At 43.5% G+C, this 23,155-nt stretch overlaps 1 protein-coding gene across 1 annotated transcript in view; it reads right to left on the reverse strand.

Moving 5' to 3' along the window:
• Positions 1–22,571, reverse strand: part of unm_sa1614 (un-named sa1614) — a 71,301-nt gene extending 48,730 nt beyond the window's left edge. Inside the window, exon 1 of the mRNA XM_061218983.1 lies at positions 22,299–22,571. Coding sequence (XP_061074967.1) covers positions 22,299–22,424 — 126 coding nt within the window. The 5' untranslated portion in view covers positions 22,425–22,571. The remainder of the gene's footprint in view (positions 1–22,298) is intronic.
• Between the last annotated feature and the right edge of the window lie 584 nt (positions 22,572–23,155).

The raw sequence follows: 23,155 nt of genomic DNA on the forward strand, positions 1-23,155 counted from the left end.
ACGACATTGCCACACACAGACACTTTCTCTTTCTGTTCAGTATTAACATTTGTTATGTTGTTGTGCTGTTCACTCAATAATGATAATCATTTAATAATAATATTATATATACAGTACTTTACTGTACTGTATTTAGATTGTATTCATTTCCATCTGCTTTGGCAATATGTACATTGCTGTATTTGAAACATTTTGAAGAGAGACCAAGAGAGAGCAAGTTTAACTTTGGTAGACAAAATAGGAGGAAAACAAAAGAGACAACGGTCAGATGACAAAAACTGAAATATCCTCTTTCTCAATAAGCAGCCAATGATTGCAAATGCGGTCTTATATAGAAACAATGGTGTGTGTGGTCGCTGTTTCTGGGTGTCTTATGTGCAAATATCCGCCTTGGTGCCGGCATTGCACAAAGCTCCCCTATGATCTTGTGAGCCAACTTGCACAGAAAAATGGACACATTGCCCTTATATATTAACTGAAAGCACCACACAGTGCCCAAATAAAGCCCTCATATTGCCACACTGTTTCCGAGGTACAACTTGTGCAATGTAAGATAGGGAAATCCCACATAATGGTCTGGAGCTGAAGAACACTGCTAGTTAAATCTTGTGAGTGATCTATGGCATTTGAGCTTTACAAAATATTGTATGTTCATAATTCTGATTCAACAACTCGGACAAACTCTGTTATTCAGGAAACTGTTATTCAGCAGTTCAGTGACAGAGCCCAGGGAAAAGGTCTGCTGCACCAGTTGAAGTTTCTCTCAGCAAGATAAAGTGGACATCTGTCTCCGGCTGCTCTAACTCCTGACCTGTGATCCAGCTGGGAATACACACACACACGCACACGCACGCACACGCACACAAAAATGCACGCACGCACACATGCATCCCCACACACGCATACATACATGCACACGCACACACACACAAACACATGCACACACATGCACGCACGCACACATGCACACACACGCACGCACACACGCACACAAACATGCACGCATGCACACACACACACACACACACACAAACGCACACGCACACACATGCACACAAACATGCACGCACGCACACATGCACCCACACACACACATACAAGCACACGCACATACACACAAACACGCACGCATGCACACATGCACCCACACACACACATACATACACGCACACGCACAAACACGCAAACACGCACACATGCACCCATACACACACGCACACGCACACGCACACATACACGCACACATACACGCACACGCACGTTTCACGTGTGTGAAAGAACGCTATGGCATTGACACTGTTGTGGGAACTGAGAATACAAGCCTGTGTTAAAATGCATATTCCGTTTTGTGTCGTGCCGATATTTTGATGGAAAAAGCCACAGTCAGTACCACACAGTAGGTACAGTGCACGCGCTTCTGTACCGATAAGCACTGTCGAGCACAGGATGTGTGTGGTAAGGAAAGTGTTATTCTGGTTGTTGCTGGTACAAAGCAGGTGGCCCAAACGCTGCCCTCCCCTAATGGCAGTAAAGGCAGGGCAAGAGGCAGGCAAATGAGTGCAACAGCCTCAGGGCAGCACGCCACAGGGGTCCCGTAGAGAGGGCATCTTCTCCAGCCCAACGTCACCCACACTGCCCTTTTCCCCAAATCACCCACACCGCCCCTTACCCCAAATCAACCCTTCTACTCTGTGGAGCACAGTGCACCATCTCCTGCTGGCTGACAGGTCACAATGTCACAACTGTGTGTGTGTGTGTGTGTGTGTGTGTCTGTTCTGTTCCCCGTGGTGACTGCCGTTGTTAATGTAGTCAGTTGCCAAATTATGTTCGGGAAACATTGTTTTAAATGTTTCCTGCTGGTGCTACTTGAGATTCAAATGTCTATTCTGCACACTGCGAGATAGATCCTGCTGGTATGTGCTACTCAAGTGAATGACATAAGAATGCAACTGAAATATATTTGGGCCCTTATAATGAATTTTGTAAATGTGGACCTAAATAAATAGTTAAAACTGTGTGTCTGTGTGGGTGGGTGTATGTATGCCAGGCTTCCTGCCACCCTAGAGGTTACAGAAAGGGAGGGGGGTTGGACTGCTGACTCTCAGTGCTTCATCCCACTGTCATGAACACAATGCATGGATTTTTCTCCCCACCGCCCGGATGATTCACAGCCTTGTCACCAACGCCTAAAACAGGCCCTGTGTGCATGTGTGCAACAATGTCTCACAAATAAGATCAGCAAAGATTATGGTCAGAGGTCAACAACTTAGTGAAATTAATAAATGCAAATTAAATGCTTGATATTGAAGTTATGTGCTGGACATTTACAGTACAGATATTTAAACATAAAAGCTGTGTCCTATTGGTTGAGGCTTGACAGATCAGCCAATTAGGTAAGTGTAAAGCTGAAGTTGTGCAAAAACAATCAGACCAGGAGTGAAGTGTTTAACGACAGTGAGGGAATATTTCACAAAGGTGACAGATATCAATTTTAATGCGGTACACCTCAAGCAATAAGATGCTTGCCAGTTGGGCAGTGTAAAATATTTCAGTGAAAACTAGAGACCTTTGGCTCGCACTTGTTTTTATCAGCGAGCCGCCGGGCTCTGAAAACCCGCACAAAATCGACCTTTTATCAATATGCACATTTGAATTTTATTTGAGACGGGGATTTGGCTCCAATGCTGGTGTTTACTGGTGTCTGAAGCACTGAATATTTTTTCTACCCTGAAATGGATTGATGATGGATAAAAGACAGGCTCTGCCCAGCTGTCACCTGATTCAGCACAGGAAAAAGCTAGGAGGTTGCAGGCCTGACTCCCAAATCGCACTGCCATTTTACACTTCCCAAATACTTCATACATAACAGAAGCATAAAGAAACTTGTGTCAAGAGGCAGAAATAACATTATAAGACTTTGCCAGTTGAAAAAAAATTGCATGTGGTCATACATAATAATAATTACATTAAGCACATTCTCCACCCCAACTTCTAATTGCCTTCTTCCTGTCTGCAATGTAGATGAAAACTCCAGTGCTAAAATAATGGATCTATTCCTGTTTGTACAGGAGAGACAACATGGTTTTGAACAGAGAAATTTTATCTGGACTAGTGACTACATAAACTATACAGTTTATACAGTGTACACAGTGGTGGAAAAAATGACAACTTAATATATGAATATCAAGGAACTAATAACCACCTTTTGTCTTCAGAACAGCAATCATCATAGAATATTGCTATAAAGTACACCCTGATATACACATACGCACAGTGCATATATTATTCTGCAGATAAGCACGCACATACAACATACACACACACACACACGCACGCACGCACACACACACACACACACACACAAAGTCGTCAACAAGCATTTCCATTACTTTAACTTCGGTGAGGCGCGATTTCACAGTTATTTCACGGTCTGTGTCCTTAGCGGAAGAAACGGTCGTCACAATTATTGTTCCGACCTCTGCTCTATTCTGATCTTTAACGAAGGGGAGGACTTCCTCACGCCCTACAGTAGACACGGGGTTTGACCAGGACATCGTGAACCCGCCCGAGTCGCACTATGCGGGGGAGGCGTATGTTTCTAGATCAGGGTTCTGGCTGACAGGCGCTGATAAGACCCCCCCCCCCGGCTGCTTTTATCAGCAGAAGAGAGGAGTTTACAGTGCAGACTGGGGGATCAGCCGCTCCGCTGAGCTTAGGACGTGAAATAGGCTGCGAGCTGAGGGGAAACTTGGAGTAATCTTTTTCCATCGGCTATTTCTGGACTCCCTGATACCTGCCTTCCTCTTTTTTTAAGTTTCATCTTCTGCCTGAGTGAGAATTTAAATCACATTCCCTTTTACAAAGTTACACTATTCTGCTCTCCTGCTTTTTATCCACGGTCCTCCACTGTGGTGGTTCACAACAAGGTCATTCGGCAGGCTGTGGGTTATGTCTGTGAGCATTATCCCATAGGCTGTGGGTTATGTCTGTGAGCGTTATCACATAGGCTGGGGGTTGTGTCTGTGAGCGTTATCACATAGGCTGGGGGTTGTGTCTGTGAGCATTATCCCATAGGCTGGGGGTTGTGTCTGTGAGCATTATCCCATAGGCTGTGGGTTATGTCTGTGAGTGTTATCCCATAGGCTGTGGGTTATGTCTGTGAGTGTTATCCCATAGGCTGGGGGTTGTGTCTGTGAGCGTTATCCTATAGGCTGGGGGTTGCGTCTGTGAGTGTTATCCCATAGGCTGGGGGTTGTGTCTGTGAGTGTTATCCCATAGGCTGGGGGTTATGTCTGTGAGTGTTATCCCATAGGCTGGGGGTTGCGTCTGTGAGTGTTATCCCATAGGCTGGGGGTTATGTCTGTGAGTGTTATCCCATAGGCTGGGGGTTATGTCTGTGAGTGTTATCCCATAGGCTGGGGGTTGTGTCTGTGAGTGTTATCCCATAGGCTGGGGGTTGTGTCTGTGAGTGTTATCCCATAGGCTGTGGGTTATGTCTGTGAGTGTTATCCCATAGGCTGGGGGTTGTGTCTGTGAGTGTTATCCCATAGGCTGGGGGTTGTGTCTGTGAGGCCAAGTGCGCTCTGTAAGCTCCCAACCACAAGAGTTGCATTTGCCACAACAGCAGCCCAGACGGATGCATATTTATGTTTCTAAACAGCAGTGATTAACCGCGATTGCGGGTTTGTGTTAGCGAGCCTCCCAAGGCTCCTCATTAAGGACAGATTTACATTCGCTCCCAAGCGCGTCTCTCAGACGGGCACGATGAACTGAATTAATGGGATGCATTAATTTCGAGGCGCCCCGGAGCGAGAGACCAGATCCCACGCATGTAAACACCGCACATTCTCAGGCCGTTCTCCAGAGGCCGCGAGCAGCCGACCGTACAAGGACCGCGTTATTGACCACTTCATTTCAGCTGCGTCCACAGCAAATAGACTCGTAGGCGTTCAGCTAATTGCTAAGAGAATACTTAGCCTCCAACAACGCACTGGCGCTTTTCCTTAAAACAACAGAATCGACACTTTTGCACTAATGTGCCATTTCATTTGATTGAGGGTGCGTATGCATCAGCATTAAGACATTACCACGCTCCTGTACAAATGCTTTCAGTCAGTTTTTTGGGCTGATGCATTAGCACCTGCTACCTGTAAGCATTAGTGTTTTTAACCCACTGAGAACCCGTGCCATTAGAGCAGCTGTGTGGTTAAGAAAGGGAAATGTGGACATATGCTTTTAGTTTCTGATCTGCTGACATAAGGTGCATAGACTGAGCTATATTTCTGATATGTGCTGGCATTGCATCAGGCTTTCTTCCGTTATCTGTACAGCTACAACTGTGCGGGTTTTCTACATTGCTGCAGCGACGATATGGTGTCGTTTGGTCCGTGTCCTTTGTCAGCGTGCATCGTAAATAGTTTTTGGTGTTCTGTTCCTTTGCCTCTCCACTGGTGAACCCCCCCATCCCTGCAGCCATGAAGCCAAACAGCTGCTGCAATGTCACATCCTCGTGGACTCACACACAATTACATTTATTATTTATTCATAATCCAGGCCTGCAAAAAAGCACCACATAGAATGGGGTAGTTATGCATTTTTAAAAATATATATATTTTTGATGTTCAATGTTCACAACAGCTTGCTATAGCCAGCTGCTTCAGGGGCAATGATTTCCTAGCTCATCTTCTGTTTAACTAGACCCTCCCCAATGGCAGAATGTCAAAAGCAGAAAACTTTTAAATAACAACTTTATTCTAGAAACATAGCCATTTTGATAGGTCTTAAATCATGAATTCATGCTGCTATGACTGTACAAATCAGTCCAGACATTTCCTGAAACATTCAGCATAAAACATGACTACTCCTCTGAGAATATGAAAACAATTTGCCACAATAGTTTCATGTATTATGAGGAACAACAGTATGCTGGAAACTTATCTAACTTCTCTAGGTAATTCTGGAATAGCCTGGATGTACATGAACAAACAAGCAAATATGTTAAAGGAAATAACTTTCACTGTACATACAAGCTATAATCTTGATTATAATCAATTATAATCTTCTTCATTTGACTACAAACCCTGACACCCCTATAGCAGCTATTAGCCAGATCATTCTGTATCTTTTTTTTTCCAATCATTGCATATAACAACTCTGGGCCAATTGAAAATATAAACCAAAACAGAAATAACATGTTTAAAACAACAAGAGAATGGCCATTTTAACAACACAGTTGAATGTTTGGTTCTCCTTTGCGCTCCACATTTCTGGGAGAAATGTAGGCTAGTAGGCTAGGTTAAAATAACACTCCATCACACTCTATTGTCATAAATTGATTCAGGATGTAAAATGATCGTCTCCCTGCAAAAGAAACCCTTCAGCAACAGATTCCCTTAATTCCAAAAGCTTGCTATTCAACAGCAGAATCCCACAGATAAATTATTTGTACTTTTTCCACATTGTAACCTACATGTTGGAATATCTCATCACTGTAGATTCGTTCAATGACTGCATCCCATCTCCCCAACCCAATCGGATATTTCAACAACCAACATTTGAACAATTGTGACAATTCACCCCCAAATGAAAACTCGAGTTTGCATTTTCAAACATGCCAGAAGCTTCTTCCCATTATGATTAAACTGCACACAAGAGGAAAAAGACAGACCGGCTGTAAAGGTCAAAATCCAGTCAAAGTTTAATCAATGATATCAAATCTTATTTGCATTGTAAATTACATATTTGAGCTTTCAAATCTTAATCCCAGAACTTAGCACGTGGCATTTTGGATCAATAGAGAAGCAAATCAACAATTATGACCACTTCGATCTGTTGTTTGTAATCAGTTGTCCAACGTGCACTGGGTGTTGTGTGAAAACCTCAGGAACAACCACGTCCTGTGGGAATCGCTGGAGGTGTTGTGTCTGAATATGGTGAATGTGTGAGACCAGTAAGACAGAATTCTGACACACACACTCCAGTGACTATCGGTCATGTATGCAACAACAGGGACAGCTAATAGTTTAAGCCAGTTCAATTTAGTGAAAGCAGGTTAGTGCACTGGAGCAGACTTTGTCGGTGCGCTAACCTGCTTATGATACGGTAAGACTGAGACCTGGGGACTGTGCAGCCTGCTTATGGGATAGCTGCACCTTATGACTATAACTGTCTACAGTTTAATAAATCTGGCCTTGGCCCGTCACTGTCTCTGTAATCGTCTCTGCAATAGATGTGGTTAAGCTGGCCCGAAGCACCCAGATGCCCAAAGCCAGAGAGAAGGGGTTTCCTGCACCGATCACAGCAGCCTTCAGCCAGCAAGACGTTTCCTTGATGATCCCCCCCGAGCGTAATCCCTCCTCATCTGGGGCCAACTGCCTAATGAGACGCTTTGTTCGCAGGTGGAGTTCTGAACGCGCCTCATGTAAGGCTTGAAGGCTGCGAACTTCAAAGGCCCAGCAGAGAGGCGGGATAACTACCTGAGCCCACGGCGGAGAAGCCAGGCCACCCACCCCATCCAGACGGGAGCGGGGCGCGGAGCGACACCGCACTCCACCCCAAATTACCGCCTTCCCTTCCGCCTCAGCCCCGGCTGTCACGCGGCCACTTCTGAGGCAATCTGCCGTTTCTATGGAAACTTCCGGTTTCTCCAGCGAACGTCTCCATTTACCCATTTACACCAAATATTTAGTGACTTTGGACGACGGCAGGCAGAACAAAGGCAGAATGGGGGGTGGAGGCGTCCGGGTTGCGTTAATGCTGTTACGGTGACTGCGGAACAACAGCAGGAACCAATGTCGGAGCTGTTAAACAATCCAGAGGCACTTTTATAATACAGTTATGAGGTATATCAAAAAATTCACAACATATTAAGGTCATAAGGGGAATGTTTTCACAGGAATAATGGGCCAGACTAATCCATTGTTATACATTTCACTTCAGCGATATCAGGGGAATTGCTGGTAAGAGGCACTTCTGCATGAACTGCAAGAACAAACATGTTTACAGCAAGAAGGGCTCATCAAAGCTCTCAACGACATGATCGTGATTTGTGGATTCCAGTCACGTACACAGCGGGTACCCTAATAGTTTGAATCCTCCGCCCTCGACCGCTTTCCACCTTGACGGCGGTGTTGAATTACAGGAACCCGGGGAACGGCAGCAGAATGGTGATGTATTACCGAGAGTCTCTGATAGGGTGATAAACGTCCAGCGGTATGGCTTAGGCGGAGTTCTGCTCTGGGGTCAACCGCTCAGCGTTAGCTGGGTAATGAGGTTTACGGAGCCGTGCAGGGGGGCGGTGGGTAGAATAAAAGCCATGTTTGTTTCTTCTTCGGGTTTGTCGAGCCTGTCCGGGAAACCGCCCCAGCAAGGCTCCTCACATCCAGGTGCACCCGGGGTAACGTCACTCAATACACAAACTCTCCCAAGCATCATCTGCTGTGGTGGACATCACCTGACCTCAAGGAAATAAGAGGAGCTTGGGGTTTGTTTTGTGTACTTAATGGTCACGCTTCTTTAAAAAAAGAACTTCAACAGTCAGTCTTCTACTTTCCCATCACATTCACACCTAGACTGTGCCATTTAAATTACATTAACAAACTCGCAGGTAGGCCAACTGTACTTGCTTGAATGTCAACAAAATTTCAAATCGTTTGCATAGTGTAAAAAGTATGGTGAGGATTCACTGAAAGATGAGAGGCAGAAATAAGAATGGTCTCTCCAACAAATACAACTGAAAAAAATTATAGTCTCTCTCTCTCTTATTTTCCAGGCAAACAAGGATGGTCTCCCTCCAATTAGACAGCTACATGTTTCTGATGCAGAGGACAGAAGTGCTCCTTGGTAAAGAGGCAGGATTTTTTCCAATAAAGCAGTCCAATAAACCACTTAGAACCCACTAATAAGCCATCGCAACATCGGTATTGAGGCTTGCTGGTCGACAAATCAATTAATTGTTGAACCAATGGCATTTTCAATATTTGATTTCATAATATGCAAGCGTGAATGAATGAATTAACGGAACAAAGGAAGGATAAGGGCTGGATAAGCCTGTTCCTGGAGATCTACTGCCCCTCAGGATTTCATTTCAACCATAAATTGGCACACTTGATTCTACTAATTAGCAGCAGGTCAACATCTCTAGCTGTTGAATGAGGTGTGCTTTGCAGGGGGTTGCAGTGAAGCGTACAGGATGGTAGATCTCCAGGAGCAGGGTTGGGCAGCCCTGCTGTTGGGGGATATGACAGACTGCTTGGGAAAAAGCAGTGTCATTTCCTGCTTAAGATGGATTTATCCGCAAGTGCAGGAACGGGGATCTTTCAGCACCAAGACCAATAATATGCGAGAGGGGGAGGGGGAGGGGAGAGGAATGGAGCGATCTCTCTCGCTCTCTTTCCCTCCCTCTCTCTCTTTCTGCTCCACCGCAGCTACACACAGAAATGAGACCGTGTGAAATCCATTCTGCCTGAACACTACAGTGCATCTACACTGAACACTACAGTGCATCTACACTGAACACAAAGCCTCATGATACCCCTATACTGAACACTACAGTGCATCTACACTGAACACAAAGCCTCATGATACCCCTATACTGAACACTACAGTGCATCTACACTGAACGCAAAGCCTCATGATACCCCTATACTGAACACTACAGTGCATCTACACTGAACACTACAGCACATCCACACTGGGCTGTCGGATTTACATTCCCAATTCAACTATGCCTTGAGTAAGATATAATACAATTAATTAACTGTTCTAATGAATGTTTGAAGAAATAATGATTTATCATGTGCGTGTCCTTAATATCTAACCTGTTCTGTGTTTCAAAATGTGAACAACCTTTTTCCCCACTGGTGCATAGCCAATCAAGTGCTGTACTAAAAGAAAATCATCATAGCTGATTAATGTTCTGCGGCAGGAGGTGATGATGTACAGAAAGCAAGCAACCGGAATGTTCCCTTGCGGTGAAAAACAGCTAGCACAGAAATACCTGAGCCTTCCACACACACCAGTGCCTGTTTTTTGTTTAAAAATGTCAGCACTGTCCACTCATCAAAAGGTCGTCCTTCAAATGGTCATGTTGTATTTATGGTAAAATAATCTGAAAAGGGTCGTGCTAACACCGGCTGTCTAACTGAAATTGAACTTTTCAATCACAATACAGCCAATTCTTTCCCCAGTCTTACGAAATAAAGAAATAATGTTTTGGTCATGAAAGGGTTTAATTGTCAGATTAAAAACACTAGAATGTTTTAATGCTATGTCAACATGCAGACCAGCATGTTGTTAACTTAAGGTAGTGGTTGTGAACAATAATATTGTCAGTCACTTTACAAAAAGTAAAGACTGCTTCCTGTGTTGCCACTGCGCCACATCAACAATTTATGTAAAATCTTCACGCAACATAACGCTTCCTTTCCCACACAATATTATTCGAAAACGTTGAATTGTTTGCATAGCACGGTTAGGATTCACTGAAAGATAAGAGGTGGCAATAAGTGGTCTCTCCTTCAAATACAACTGGTGCAAAAAAGGATAGTCTCTCTCTCCTATTTTCCAGGCAATAAATAAGGATGGTCTCTCATATTAGACCGCTACATGTTTCTAATGCAGGTGACTGAAGTACTCCCTGGTAAAGAGGCAGGATTTTTTCCAACAAAGCTCCTAAAATGAACCACATAGAACCCACTAATAACACATCACAACATCAGTACTGAGGCTTCAAGAGGTCTACAGGTAGGCCTCTCGGTCGTATGGACGTGCATTATGAAATGGCCGTTCCGCGTTCATTGGCTTATCAGCCCTGCCAAACAGAGGGGCTTCCACTTCACACAGGGGCCCCTGGCGAAGCTCGCAGGCAGACCCGCGCCACGCTCCCTCGACGGCTTCTGCATTCATTTCCATTTGTTTAGCGGTTTGTTCTGCGGGCCGGCGTTCCTGCCCGACCGGCACATTCCGCCCAGCGCGCAGAGCGCGTGCTCCAGAGGGGAAGCACACACTCAGCGGAAAGCTTGAGCCTCTTTTTGTTGGTTACTGCTGCCTCAGAGCCCGCTGCCAAATGCTGCCATTACAGAAAATCTGCACTCCGGCAACACACACCGCAACCCACATTAGGGCCTTCCTACAGACAGCGATCTGGTTCTTAAGTCCTGTCGAGCTTCTGCTTGTCATTTCTACCTTATAGCGACTTCAGCCCGTTAGCGACTTCAGCACGTTAGGGACTTCAGCATGTTAGCGACTTCAGCACGTTAGCAATTTCAGCACGTCTGTTAGTGACTTCAGCACGTTAGCGACTTCAGCACGTTAGCGACTTCAGCACTTTAGCGACTTCAGCACGTTAGCGACTTCAGCGCGTCTGTTAGTGACTTCAGCGCGTCTGTTAGCGACTAGTCAGTAAGATGCTCCACTGTCGGGATTTCAGTGTGTATATGTATTTTAAATATACGTCTTTATTTGGTCATTTGCATTTTATGTTGCTATAAAATAAAAGCAGTGGTATGGCAGTCGGAGGGTAGCTGGTTCGATTCTGCCCTGGGTGTGTCGATGTGTCCCTGAGCAAGACACCTAACCCCCAAAACGCTCCCGACAAGCTGGTGCCTTGCATGGCAGCCATTCGCTGTTGGCATGTGAGTGTATGTATGACTGGGTGAATTTCAATTATTTTAATAAAGCCTTTGCGTTCCACTTCTTCTGCTCCATGTCTGTTCATAGGCTATTATTAACCATTATTATTGACTGTTCTTTTATTAACAGCCTATTATTAACCAGTAGGCCATCTCAGATTTGTACTTGTTATATATGACGACATGGATTTGTCTAATCTCAATCCTAATTGTGAGCAAGGCTGGCGCTATCTCCAAGCGGTAAATGCACAGCTAAGCTGACTGATAAGCCAGCAGTTGCAGTGCTTATTCTCCACAGGAAACAGCAATGGAAGAAAAAAAGAATGAACAAAAGTCTTATTAAATTGAAGATTACAATTTCTTACAGCCCAGTTCAGGCCACCATGTTTAATATCAAAGCAATTTAAACCAACAATAGCTGGCTAGCTTTTGGAGCCTCATGATAACTTGGCCGAATGTAATATGCTGTTTTTAACTTTTGATTACATTTTCAAATGGATTGCCCCCTGCAATCCAAGGGTTTTGTGCTGATTTCTATGTCTATGTAATGCTGACATTAATAGCAATTGCATTCTGAGGTTGAGATTTCAGTTTGAGTGGATTGCTCTGTATGATGATTTCAGCATTCTGAGGTTGTAATTTCAGAGCATGGTGATTTCAGTATATGGTGATTATAGCATTCTGGCATTGTGATTTCAGTGTGTGCTGATATCAGAGAATGGCTCATTTCAGCATCATGGTGTTGTGATTTCAGTGTGTGCTGTTTTCAGTGTATGGTGATCTCAGCATTGGGTTGTGATTTCATTGTGCTGATTTCAGCATTGTGTTGTGATTTCAGTGTGTGCTGATTTCAGCACTTCAGTGTTTTGACGTCAGCGACTTTTGAGCTCTGGAGCTGGGCTCCCAGGAACGCTGAGGCCTGTGTTTATTTTGCTCTGGCACGGTACAGTAACCTAAATGTAGGGCTTTTCAGTACGCATAGTATAACTGCTGTAGTGCAGGGGTGGACAAAGCAAGCCTCCGGCAAAGCACTACTGTACCCACTGAGGTTTGATGGCTGCTCTGGCCTCCTTTCTAAATGAATATCCTTCATTTAGTCTTCCAGACAGCTAATACTCTATGCTTTAGACGCATTCGGGGGCAACGGGCCATTATCTATTGCAGCTTTGTCAAATTACATGCAGGATGAGTTACTTTTGTCAGATTACTGACAACACAAATATCTACAGTATGTTTGCAATTGTGTTTGATACATTTTCTAATGTTTATTAATGTATTGCTTCGCGTATGGTAATTTGTGGTTGTGTAGTTCATTATGAACACTGGTGAGTATTTCAAAGAGAAATGTTTATTTATAAAGTAGATTCCAAGTGTAAAGTTGGTGGAAGCTGAAGGAAGCTGCAAAAACTGCTTACTTTGCTACAATTACTACGGATGCGATGGAGCGACCAAAGTAGAAAGCAGAATTGAATTCTCTTCAGATTTACATAATGTGCCTAATTTAAACATGTTCATTTCTAGTTTATCAAACCGTTTGAGATGAACGTGCCTGAGATATAGGTTCCCTGTAACCAGGACCACCTTTAAAATTATAGGTGGACCTGTACAAAATTTGGGCCTTTTCATTCAGTGCCAATCATCTCAGGGGCCTTATTCACTCAGCCCCTGGCCCCTGAAAGCATTCCCACCCCCAGCCTTATGTGGGGGTCCGTAGGAAACTCTGCCTTCTTACGCTGTGCTGCGTCTGTAACCGACACACACTTGTGCAGTGAACTTCCCAAAACGATCTTGTCGTGAAGAAAAGGGCGCGCAAAGAAGCACAAAGCCGAGCCCGGGCCCACAGGGAACGAGGCCCGAGGCCCAAAACCGGAAGAACAAGAGTGGGTGGTTTTCCCATGATCCGAACAAACTTTCCCATGGCAGGAAGAGCGCAGAGAGGTAAACAACAGCCTCTCTAATCCACTGCCGGCTGGATGGCGTGCTTTCCCAACTCTGGATACGTCTCTGGGTCGTACAGAAAATGGCTTTTGGAAAAAAGCACAGCACATGCGCTCTCTGACACAACAGGCGAGGGTATTTGTGAGTCGCTGTAACTTAATGAAAGTAAAGGGTAGAGAACGTCCAGCGCTGCTGCCACAGATCTAACCAGGCTGAACAATACCAAATGAACACCACCCCCAGTTACACAGCTTTCAAATTCAATTTATTAGCCTCCCGCTGACAAATGCCAACACGAACAAACAGCGAACAAACCGCACTTGAAATATTATTACCGAACATCCTTTTTCACCATTTACTTCTTTCCCAACAGCAGAGCAGTCTCATTACTTACACGACCTTGATGCATCACACGCTGCGACACACTAATAAGAACAAATGGAAAATGTTGTATTCAGATCAAGATTTTAGAATCATGGTGAAACTCAGCCACAGAGAACCGGATAAAATGTGATTCGATCCTGTCTCAGCAGCCCGTCAATGGAGCCAGTGAGGTACAAAGGGGAATTGAAGCAGCTTATGCAGCTGAAAACAATGTGCGCGCAGTGAATGCCCTGGTCGGCCTGGCAACAAAAGGGAACAAATGTCCTATGACAGGGGAAAGTTAGAATGTGTGCAGTAACGTGCACTGTCAGCTTCATATCGCCCACGTAAACCAGCCAAGTGAAGCGCTCTGCAGAGCTCTGAGTCCACAGGTGTGGTATACCTGTGTAGTGAAGTGATCTTTAGGTCTACTTCCCATGAGTATGCCAGTGTAATGAAGTGATCTGTCAGTCTAATTCCCATGAGTATACCTGAACAGTAAAGCTCTCTGTAGCTAACAGCTGAGAAGCCAGCTGTCCGGGGGGATGTATGAAAAGGGATGTAATTCCGACACGGATTTCCAGATATGTAAAATACCCTCAAATTAAAAGGCGACAGTCTTGAGTACACCCCATGAGTACATCTATCGCTGTCCGATGACATGCTCTGCGGGTCTCTATCTGGGCAGGGCCCTGTTCCTGCCACGGCGTTCTCCGCTTCGTAGCCGGGCGCGCAGAGGCGGCGTGCGTGAAGAAGCACAGATAACGAGGACCCGGGGGAGGCGAGTGAGCCGCACACGCCCCGGAGCCCGAGAGCACAGCGCCGGAACAACACTGAAGGGGGAGGACACAGATACCACACAGACCCTCCCCGTTATCACACACAGGGTGGCAGAGCACAAAATAACCCCGTTAATAACCCCCATAAGAGGAATGCGATATAGAGAGCAAAAGGGTAACATTCAGAGCAGGACTATTATACTATACAATTCAAAGAACTGTATAACAAAGCTCAATTGTCAACGATTTCCCATGATGCATTTCAGCCGGTGGATCTTAATCGGCTTAATCAGCTAGCGCATCCAAATTTAATGATCAAGATTTATCATCAGCCATTGAGCGAGGAAATTCTCCAGTCATGTAAGTTCAATGCAGTGCAATTAATGCAGTTTACACATTGTCTGCCATTGATTGGACTGTTTAAAGCGATGACAACACACGCACACACACACGAGAAAAGCTGAAGTCAGCACCTTTAAAACAGCTGAGATGTTATATGGGCCCCCGGTTACTGCAAAGATTAAGTTGTTCTGTTGTGAACAATAAAGCACAGAACTGAGAACAAAGGAATTTAGATGACAGGGGCTCTGAGCTACAGTATGACGGCAAGGTCTAGCAGGCGAGTGTTTAATATTCAGACAAACACGGCTATTACTTATACTTCATAATTGAAAAGTGATTATTCGTTGTTGTTCATTTTTTTAAAGCGTATGTCTGTGAGCATTAATGGTGGTGGGGGAGGATAATGATCACAGGAGTTTTCCACTGGGAAAGGTTAAGAGCTGCTTAGTGCAGCCCATACAAATGCAAATGCAGAACACTGCTAACGACCGGCTTCTGTTGGCAGATTCCCACAGACAGGAAGTGACACGTTCCTGGAGAATAATGCACTTCCTGCCACTTCAGACACTCCCATTTAATATAAACAATAAACATAACCTTCAGCGTGTGCATGTAACAAAACAAGGTAAGACTGTTTTGCAAGCTGACCTTCATGATTAATTTCGTATAAAAATTTTCCTGTATTGCATTTTAACATTATCTACACCATTATGCAATTCATTTCTTCAGTTGTACTGCAGACCTACAAACCAACAATGGAGTGAATACAGTATAATAGGTGGCCAGTCGAGGCCATCCAATGTAGACCAGACATTGGCAGTAGATAATAGATATGCTAATGACCACAATTTGATTTGTGTTGATACTCATCTCATGTTTATATTGTCATGGATTTGCTTGTATTTGGCACAGGTAGCCTCTACTAGATATGGCTCTTGAGTAAGTAAATAGTTTAAAACCACTTGGGCCTATTCAGATTTCATGTTAGCCACAGGAAACCAGCAAATTATTTTATCTGGAATAATTCCAGAACCACAGGTGAACTGACTGCAACACGCTGTGAAATCAAACGGTAGCTGGCATAATCATGATATTCATCAATAATATCATAACATTAACTGTACTTGTACTACATCCTTTTTTTTTTTTACATAGGATGCAAGCACACGTGTTTCACAGAACATAAAGGAAAAACAACTGGAGCAATCTCACCAACCATGTAATAAATCATGACCCTGGGAAGCAGCTGCTCACTGGTCTGTTGGCTTGTTGTTAACCGCTGGTCAGTCAACCGCTGGCCTGTTACCTGATGGCCTGTTAACCACTGGTCAGTTAACCGTTGGTCAGTTAACCACTGGTCTGTAAACCGCTGGTCTGGAGAGTTTCCTGTTACCAAAACCATAAGACACTTTGTCCAATTCTTTTGAGAAAAGGTTAAGACTCAGCACATTCATAACTAGATGCATATTACACACCATACTACCTGCTAGGACACCCACAGGGACTATAACTTAATGTGCCATGTGCTTTTATTTGAGTGTTTATGCCTCTGTCCGCTGATCCTACTTTATCGCTATCATGCTCGAGAGACAGGAGATATATAAGGTTGTCAGTGTTAGGTAATATGTTATTCTTAGTGTTCAATGCACATTTGTTTTTTTACATGAAAGAAAATAAGGACTCCCAATAAAAAGACAAATAACATTGCAGAAATTATACTTTATTTGAAATCTTCTACATAGGTCATATCATGCTTTTTGCAACAATGATAGTATTTGGTAACACACTACTTTTTAGACATTCAATTGCCCCACATTGCTGTTTTTCAGTGAATTGGCCCACATACTGTTTAGATTAGGTAATCTGATCTAAGAGATTAGATTAGGACTTTAGATGCCAGTACATAATGACAGTACACAATTATGGCATTTTACAAATGCAGCATGTCTTAGTATTGTTATACTGGCATTTGTCATCTATATGTAACAGATATTATACGGTTTAATATGCTGGCTTGCAAACTATTATGATGAGTATGCACCACTAAGGGGAATCATATTGGCTAGCATTTCCAAGGTGTAATGCAGAGGAGTGCTGATTGGATTCAATGTGTAATACACTGCTAAGTTTGAGTGTGCTGAGACAGAATTTTGATACAATACCATCAACATTCACAAACCCCAAATTGTACTCACTGCCTGTTCAGATTCACCAAAAAATACAAAAGCGAGTTCATGTGTACAAAGTGGTGCTATAAATAGTGGAAATGAGCAATGTTGTGTGATGGAGTCTGGCTCACACTAACTCTTACATAACACTTGGCTTAGAGGCAGCAGTGCATCGCGTGAACACAATGACCAAAACATCAGCACGCGCAGCACTGGTCTAATCAACGGTTGACTTGACGATCTTACTTTCAGCTCACTAACGTTTCCCCCAGATCATCAGTTTAACAGTTTGCCCTTCGCAACATTTCAAATGCCCCTGCTGCTAACGCACGCCTGCAGGAGCGCTCATCCGAACGCAGATATCAGCAGCTCTTCAGCACTAGCAGTTTTCGCCTCGATAGGTTTTTATATTTGTCCCGGCAGCCAGGAGACCCGTAGGCGGCGTTAGCTTTAGCCACACGTCGGATATCACCGTTCCACAGACCAGATGGAGACAGAAACCGTCACTACAGCCACCATGTCCCCCCGTTAGAGCAGCGAGTGCTGCTTTCCTTCAAACTGAGCCCGTTATTTAGTGACAGCCACCACAATAAGAATAAGCCAGAAACAATCAAATTGGATGAGGTCTTCAGTCCAAGTGTTTATTTTTAAAAATAGCACTGATTCCCAATTAATTATTATTATTAAGTCCCAGCTTTCCCAGAGGCAGTGTACCCTGAGCCAAAAACTGCCGGATGATTGTGGTATTGGAAGCTGTGAACAGCTACAGAAATGATTGGTGGGCGGTGAGCCAAGAACCTCAGACTAACATTCTGCCAGAAAACAAAATGAATCAGAATAATTAAGAGAATAATTAAACCACTGAACAAAACATCCAGGAGAAAAATCATAGCTTAACAATTAAATAAACCTCTGCTGAGGAGGCAGTAACATCGGGTCAAACACATCTGTGTCTTGTACAGCAAAATGCAGATTCAGTCCCAGAATACAGGGTATTACAACATACAAGCAGGTGGATTAACCAATAGAAATTGCACTCCTATTTCCTGAGCACTTTAACTGCCAGTCTTATCTTCTCTCTGAAAACAGCACAGTGGTAAATATGAAGCAGAAAGGTACTTTTAATAGCTTTGTGGTTAGCCATACTCTAGCCTACTGCAGGCTATAGCATAACCACTGCACAACATCAATCAAGAATAAGGCACCTCATCTGTACATGAAATGCAAGTTCTCTCTCAGAAGCTAACACAACGAGAAGAGAACACTAAACCCATGTCTTCAGATATTTTTTGTTTACATTAATTATGTACCCCACGGCATGAAGCCTGAATGTATTAATGATGCCGGAATTGTCCAAATCCCTCTGATAAACAGTTCCAGCACTTTTAATTAAATAATATTAAGTTATTCCCCTGTTCAAGGGGAAGTAACATAAGTGTAAATATTTACTCTCATGAAATATATTGTTAATGTGAGCAGCGTATTGGCAAACTGGAGACAATACAAAGGGCTGCTATCGAGTGAGCTTCCTCTTGATAAGACCTGCACAAAGCTTGGGTATACACTAGATTAACATTCACACAGTATTTAATTCAAAACATCCACATGGTTGGCAGCAAGCCAATGCAGAGTTTCAATATCCATTCATCGCACAATACTGATGTTTACTTTCTGAAAAAGAGACCAGTGCACTTAACTTAACCTTTAATATTTGGCTAATATCATGACCCAAATATTTCTAACTTGACATCTGGACTGAAGGCCTCATTGACTCTGAGCTAAACTAAAACATTCTCAGGGAGCGCACAGTCGACCAACACAGCAGCAGTAAACACAGAGGCACTCGAGTTGTATTTTAGACCCCTCATGGTCATAAGTGGTCAACGTGTTCCAGCCCCACGATCACATGAATCCCAGCTAGGAGAGTGACTGACGCAGTCATCGGCGTGGTCACACGGGGCTGTGACAGGAGACCCTTCGCGTGGCTCAGAGGGAAAGGGTCCCAGCATCGCTCAAACGGACACGGCAATCTGAGGCCCGCTGACCGCACGCAACAGCTCCGGAAACGCTTCACACATAACACGAGAGGTCCCAGGGCCCGCATTAAGAGTCATCTGCGCACAGAGTTTGGGTGCTACAGTGATTTCGCACAGTCTGGTACACGAGAGAGGGTTTTGGCTGCATCTGAAATCACATACTTGGCATACTACTCATACTAATATCGCAATGAAAATCAGCCTGAAATTTAGGATGAGTAGTATGCTAGTTTTCGCTTTTGGATGTAGCCCTAGTCTCACTCTGGGACTGCACTCAGCATTGTGTTGTGTCTCACTGGACAACTGCCCTGTTGCCATTTGTGACACATGGCTTCCAACCCTCCTGCTGCATCATCTCTATTGCACGGCACAGTCAGCATGTGATTATACAGCATGGATTACCATCCTTGTGGATTAACTGTGTCATCTGTAGATTCATTATGATTCATAAGAAAATGTGCCAGGGCTAACAAAGCACTGTCTGCCTGCCAAATGCATTACTATATAAAAAAACAATGATGAAAATAAGTGATATTATGTAGAGGCTGGTTAGCTTTGTAACCAGCTAATTATCCTTAAATAACTCACTTTTAGGGGTTTTTTTGTAGTGTAGTGGTTAAGGTACATGACTGGGACCCGCAAGGTCGGTGGTTCGATCCCTGGTCCAATAAGATACGCACAGCCATTGGGCCCCTGAGCAAGGCCCTTAACCCTGCATTGCAAAGCTCCTGCGTAGTCTAATCAACTGTACGTCGCTCTGGATAAGAGCATCTGCCAAATGCCATTAATGTAAAAGAATAATGTGGTGTTCTTATACCATCACACCCTACACCCTCACCCAAATTAGCGATATTCCTCCCTACATCTCTGTCCTACACATACACACACACCCTTCTGTTAGATAAGAGACCCTACTCAACACCCCCACCCCACAGATTTAATCATACTGTATCTGCTTCATTAAGCACTGCACTCCTGTCCTAATTGTCTAGAGGAGACTAGCAGACAATGGAGTACAGGGATTATAGCCTATGATTTAATGTCTCACATGCAGGTGCTGAACCTGCACGAACTGGAAGTCACAGGACAACTTTACACAGTGCCTACTCTTCTCAATTTGAAAAAAAAGAAAATACATGAAATTTCCAAAAAAAAAAATAAAAAAAAAATAAAAAACGGGTTTCTCCACCTCCCTGACTCGTTTTAATGGGCCTTTGGTACACTGCGCTAATCTCATATAATCTCCCAATGTGACAAACAGACACTCTCGCTGGGCAGATGGGAAATCACTGTCGCCCCTGTGCCACATAACACAACAGCAAAACAACCCCCCCCCCCAACCCGGAAAAAAAACAAAAACAAAAAAAAACACCCTGCTGGACCTGGACCTCCCCAGACTCACTAGGTCGTCTTGTCAAGGGGTGTCCACACAGCCAACCGTGCGACAGACTACACTATCCCAATTTGTTCTGTTTTCCCCGGCATGGGGTTATCGCCATGGTTACCAGTCGCTCTTAGCACATCCTGCTGTAGCCTAAACGAAACGGCACTCCGAGCTGCCATTGTTCCTGCTCTGACCTCTGGTGCATCCTATAGTCAGCCACAACAATAGCCGAACACACTTCTGAGCAAGGTGATTACTTCCCTGTATCACAGAGCAACAGACCAGAAGGATTCGTTCTTACCGTTTCATTCTCTTCTTAGATTTAAAATAGCCCATTCTTTTACATCTTTAACACGTTTTTGCTCGTTTAAACAGGCTTTAATTGAACACAGTATGTGTTCTGTAGCGCTTTTATTGTGCGCTACAGATACATATTTTGTAATGTTTATGTTATACTTCCTACATACTGTGAATCAGCTGCTTTCACTACGGACTTTGTATTTGAAAAACATTCACAGTCATCACGAAATCACGTAAGGGAACCAGCTGCTGTTTTTCCCAAAACGCTACAATAGCTCAGACCGACGGCTGTCACGCGATCTTGGTGATGCCACAGCCGTCACACTACATGGATTCTAATGTTATAATGATTTATGATGGAGAATAAGCGAAGCTAAAGGATGTAACTTACATTTTGTAGAAATGATTTATAAACAGCGTATTGTTGAAATTCCCGAATAACTTCTGCTTTAAAAACTAAGGCTAGGATAATAAGCACTTACAGCACGCGAACAGCCAACTCTGGATTCCCGAGATTGCCTACTCACAACCTGACAGTGTAGCTACAACCAGTCAATATAATTATTTATAATAAAAAACCGGTTCGTTTTGTATATACTGAATAGTATTTGGAATAATTTCAAAAGCGCAATCAAAAGCTTCTAGCTACTGGACCAAACCACTGACACCAGCTAAGCAAAATTTATACTTTCTTTTCATGTTTACACTGGTCCCTCCACATAATAGTGAGGATTCCTTTAATGACACCAATAATCCAACATTTTACTTTTTAATGACAATAAAATGCTACTTTAATTCATGGTTAACATAAAATGTTCCTTGTAGATTTTCTTTCTGGAATATCGCTTAAACCTCTAAACATGTTATGCGCGCCCATTAGATAAACTGGCCCCGAAAAATGATAGAGACGAGCACATTGAACAAGATTGTTCTCTTAATTAAGAAGCTTGTCTGGACATGCATAAAATAAACTCCACGGGATGGTAAGACAAGAGACTGTGCTGTTACGAAGACGAGACACAGTCGATTCTATGTGGGGATGGGCTTGTAAAAAAACAAATCATGTTTCTAAGCCATACAAGATCACAACAACGAGACGCGGACACAAAGAGAGCCTCTCGTTGGCTTCAACGGAAGCGCTCTCCTTTCCCTTTCAAGCACATCTTCATATCGCAACACGTACCTACCTGATTTGGAAAGGAGCACCTTGACAAACCAGACCTAAACGAGCGCTATTATTGCAAGGTGCTTCTCATGCTCCAAAACATAATAGCTTGCTATTGGCACACAGAGAGTTCATTCGGTCTTTTGCACTCGTGGAAATGATTGCCTACGGCTCTGTAGTTGCAGAAACATACCTCTTCGATGTTATTCACGGCATTTCTGCAACTTGACATTTTCGTTGTGAAAGAAGAGGTTGTTGGAGAGCTGTAATCCTCCAAGGTTTCGGCGATGAACTCGTCGACCGAAATAAACTCCGGCATTTTGTAAATCAATTAGAATGTAATATTCCAGTTTAAAAGTTACAGTGATATGAAACGAAGTAAAATTGCCAAATGACAAAATATTCTGGCATTTAAAATAACCACCAGAACGTGTGTTCACTCCAATCACCTACCCATCTCTCTTTGAATTAAATGGGAAGCGGAAAACGAGGAACTGTCTCAACAAGAGCGTGTATCAGACACGCGCGGTGTGGTAACGCGCACGTACGAGTACGCGCTTTGATAGTTTATGTGATAAGAGCTTGGCATGGACTGTGAATTAGATAGGCTACAGTTGATAAATTAATGCAAACACCGATTCCTGTGCATATATATTTTAGATAATAGTATTTTTTTTAAATGCATACCCTAATTATGTTGATATCATTTGGCAACTGTAATGTTTTTAAGAGTTCTTTACGTTTCACGCACTTGGATGAATATGCGACCCAACAATGTCACAGCCTGTTCATATTACAAAAATGTGAAAAAGTGGGATAGTATTCCTCAAAATGTTAACACACTAGCGTCATGTCCTATTGCAGATCAATGCATTTATCTAGAATGTTTTGTCTGATCATGCCTGTATATTAAAAAATAAACTGAGTTTATTTCAGTTAAAATCTATAGAGAGATGTTGAAGATATGATTACATCGGGGAAAAAAATAAGTGCATTTTCAAATTGATGCAAATATGCAATTACTGTTCTAGACACTAGGGGCATCACTAC

The sequence above is a fragment of the Conger conger genome, chromosome 14 (genome assembly GCF_963514075.1).
Source record: "Conger conger chromosome 14, fConCon1.1, whole genome shotgun sequence".
NCBI classification, from domain to species: domain Eukaryota; kingdom Metazoa; phylum Chordata; class Actinopteri; order Anguilliformes; family Congridae; genus Conger; species Conger conger.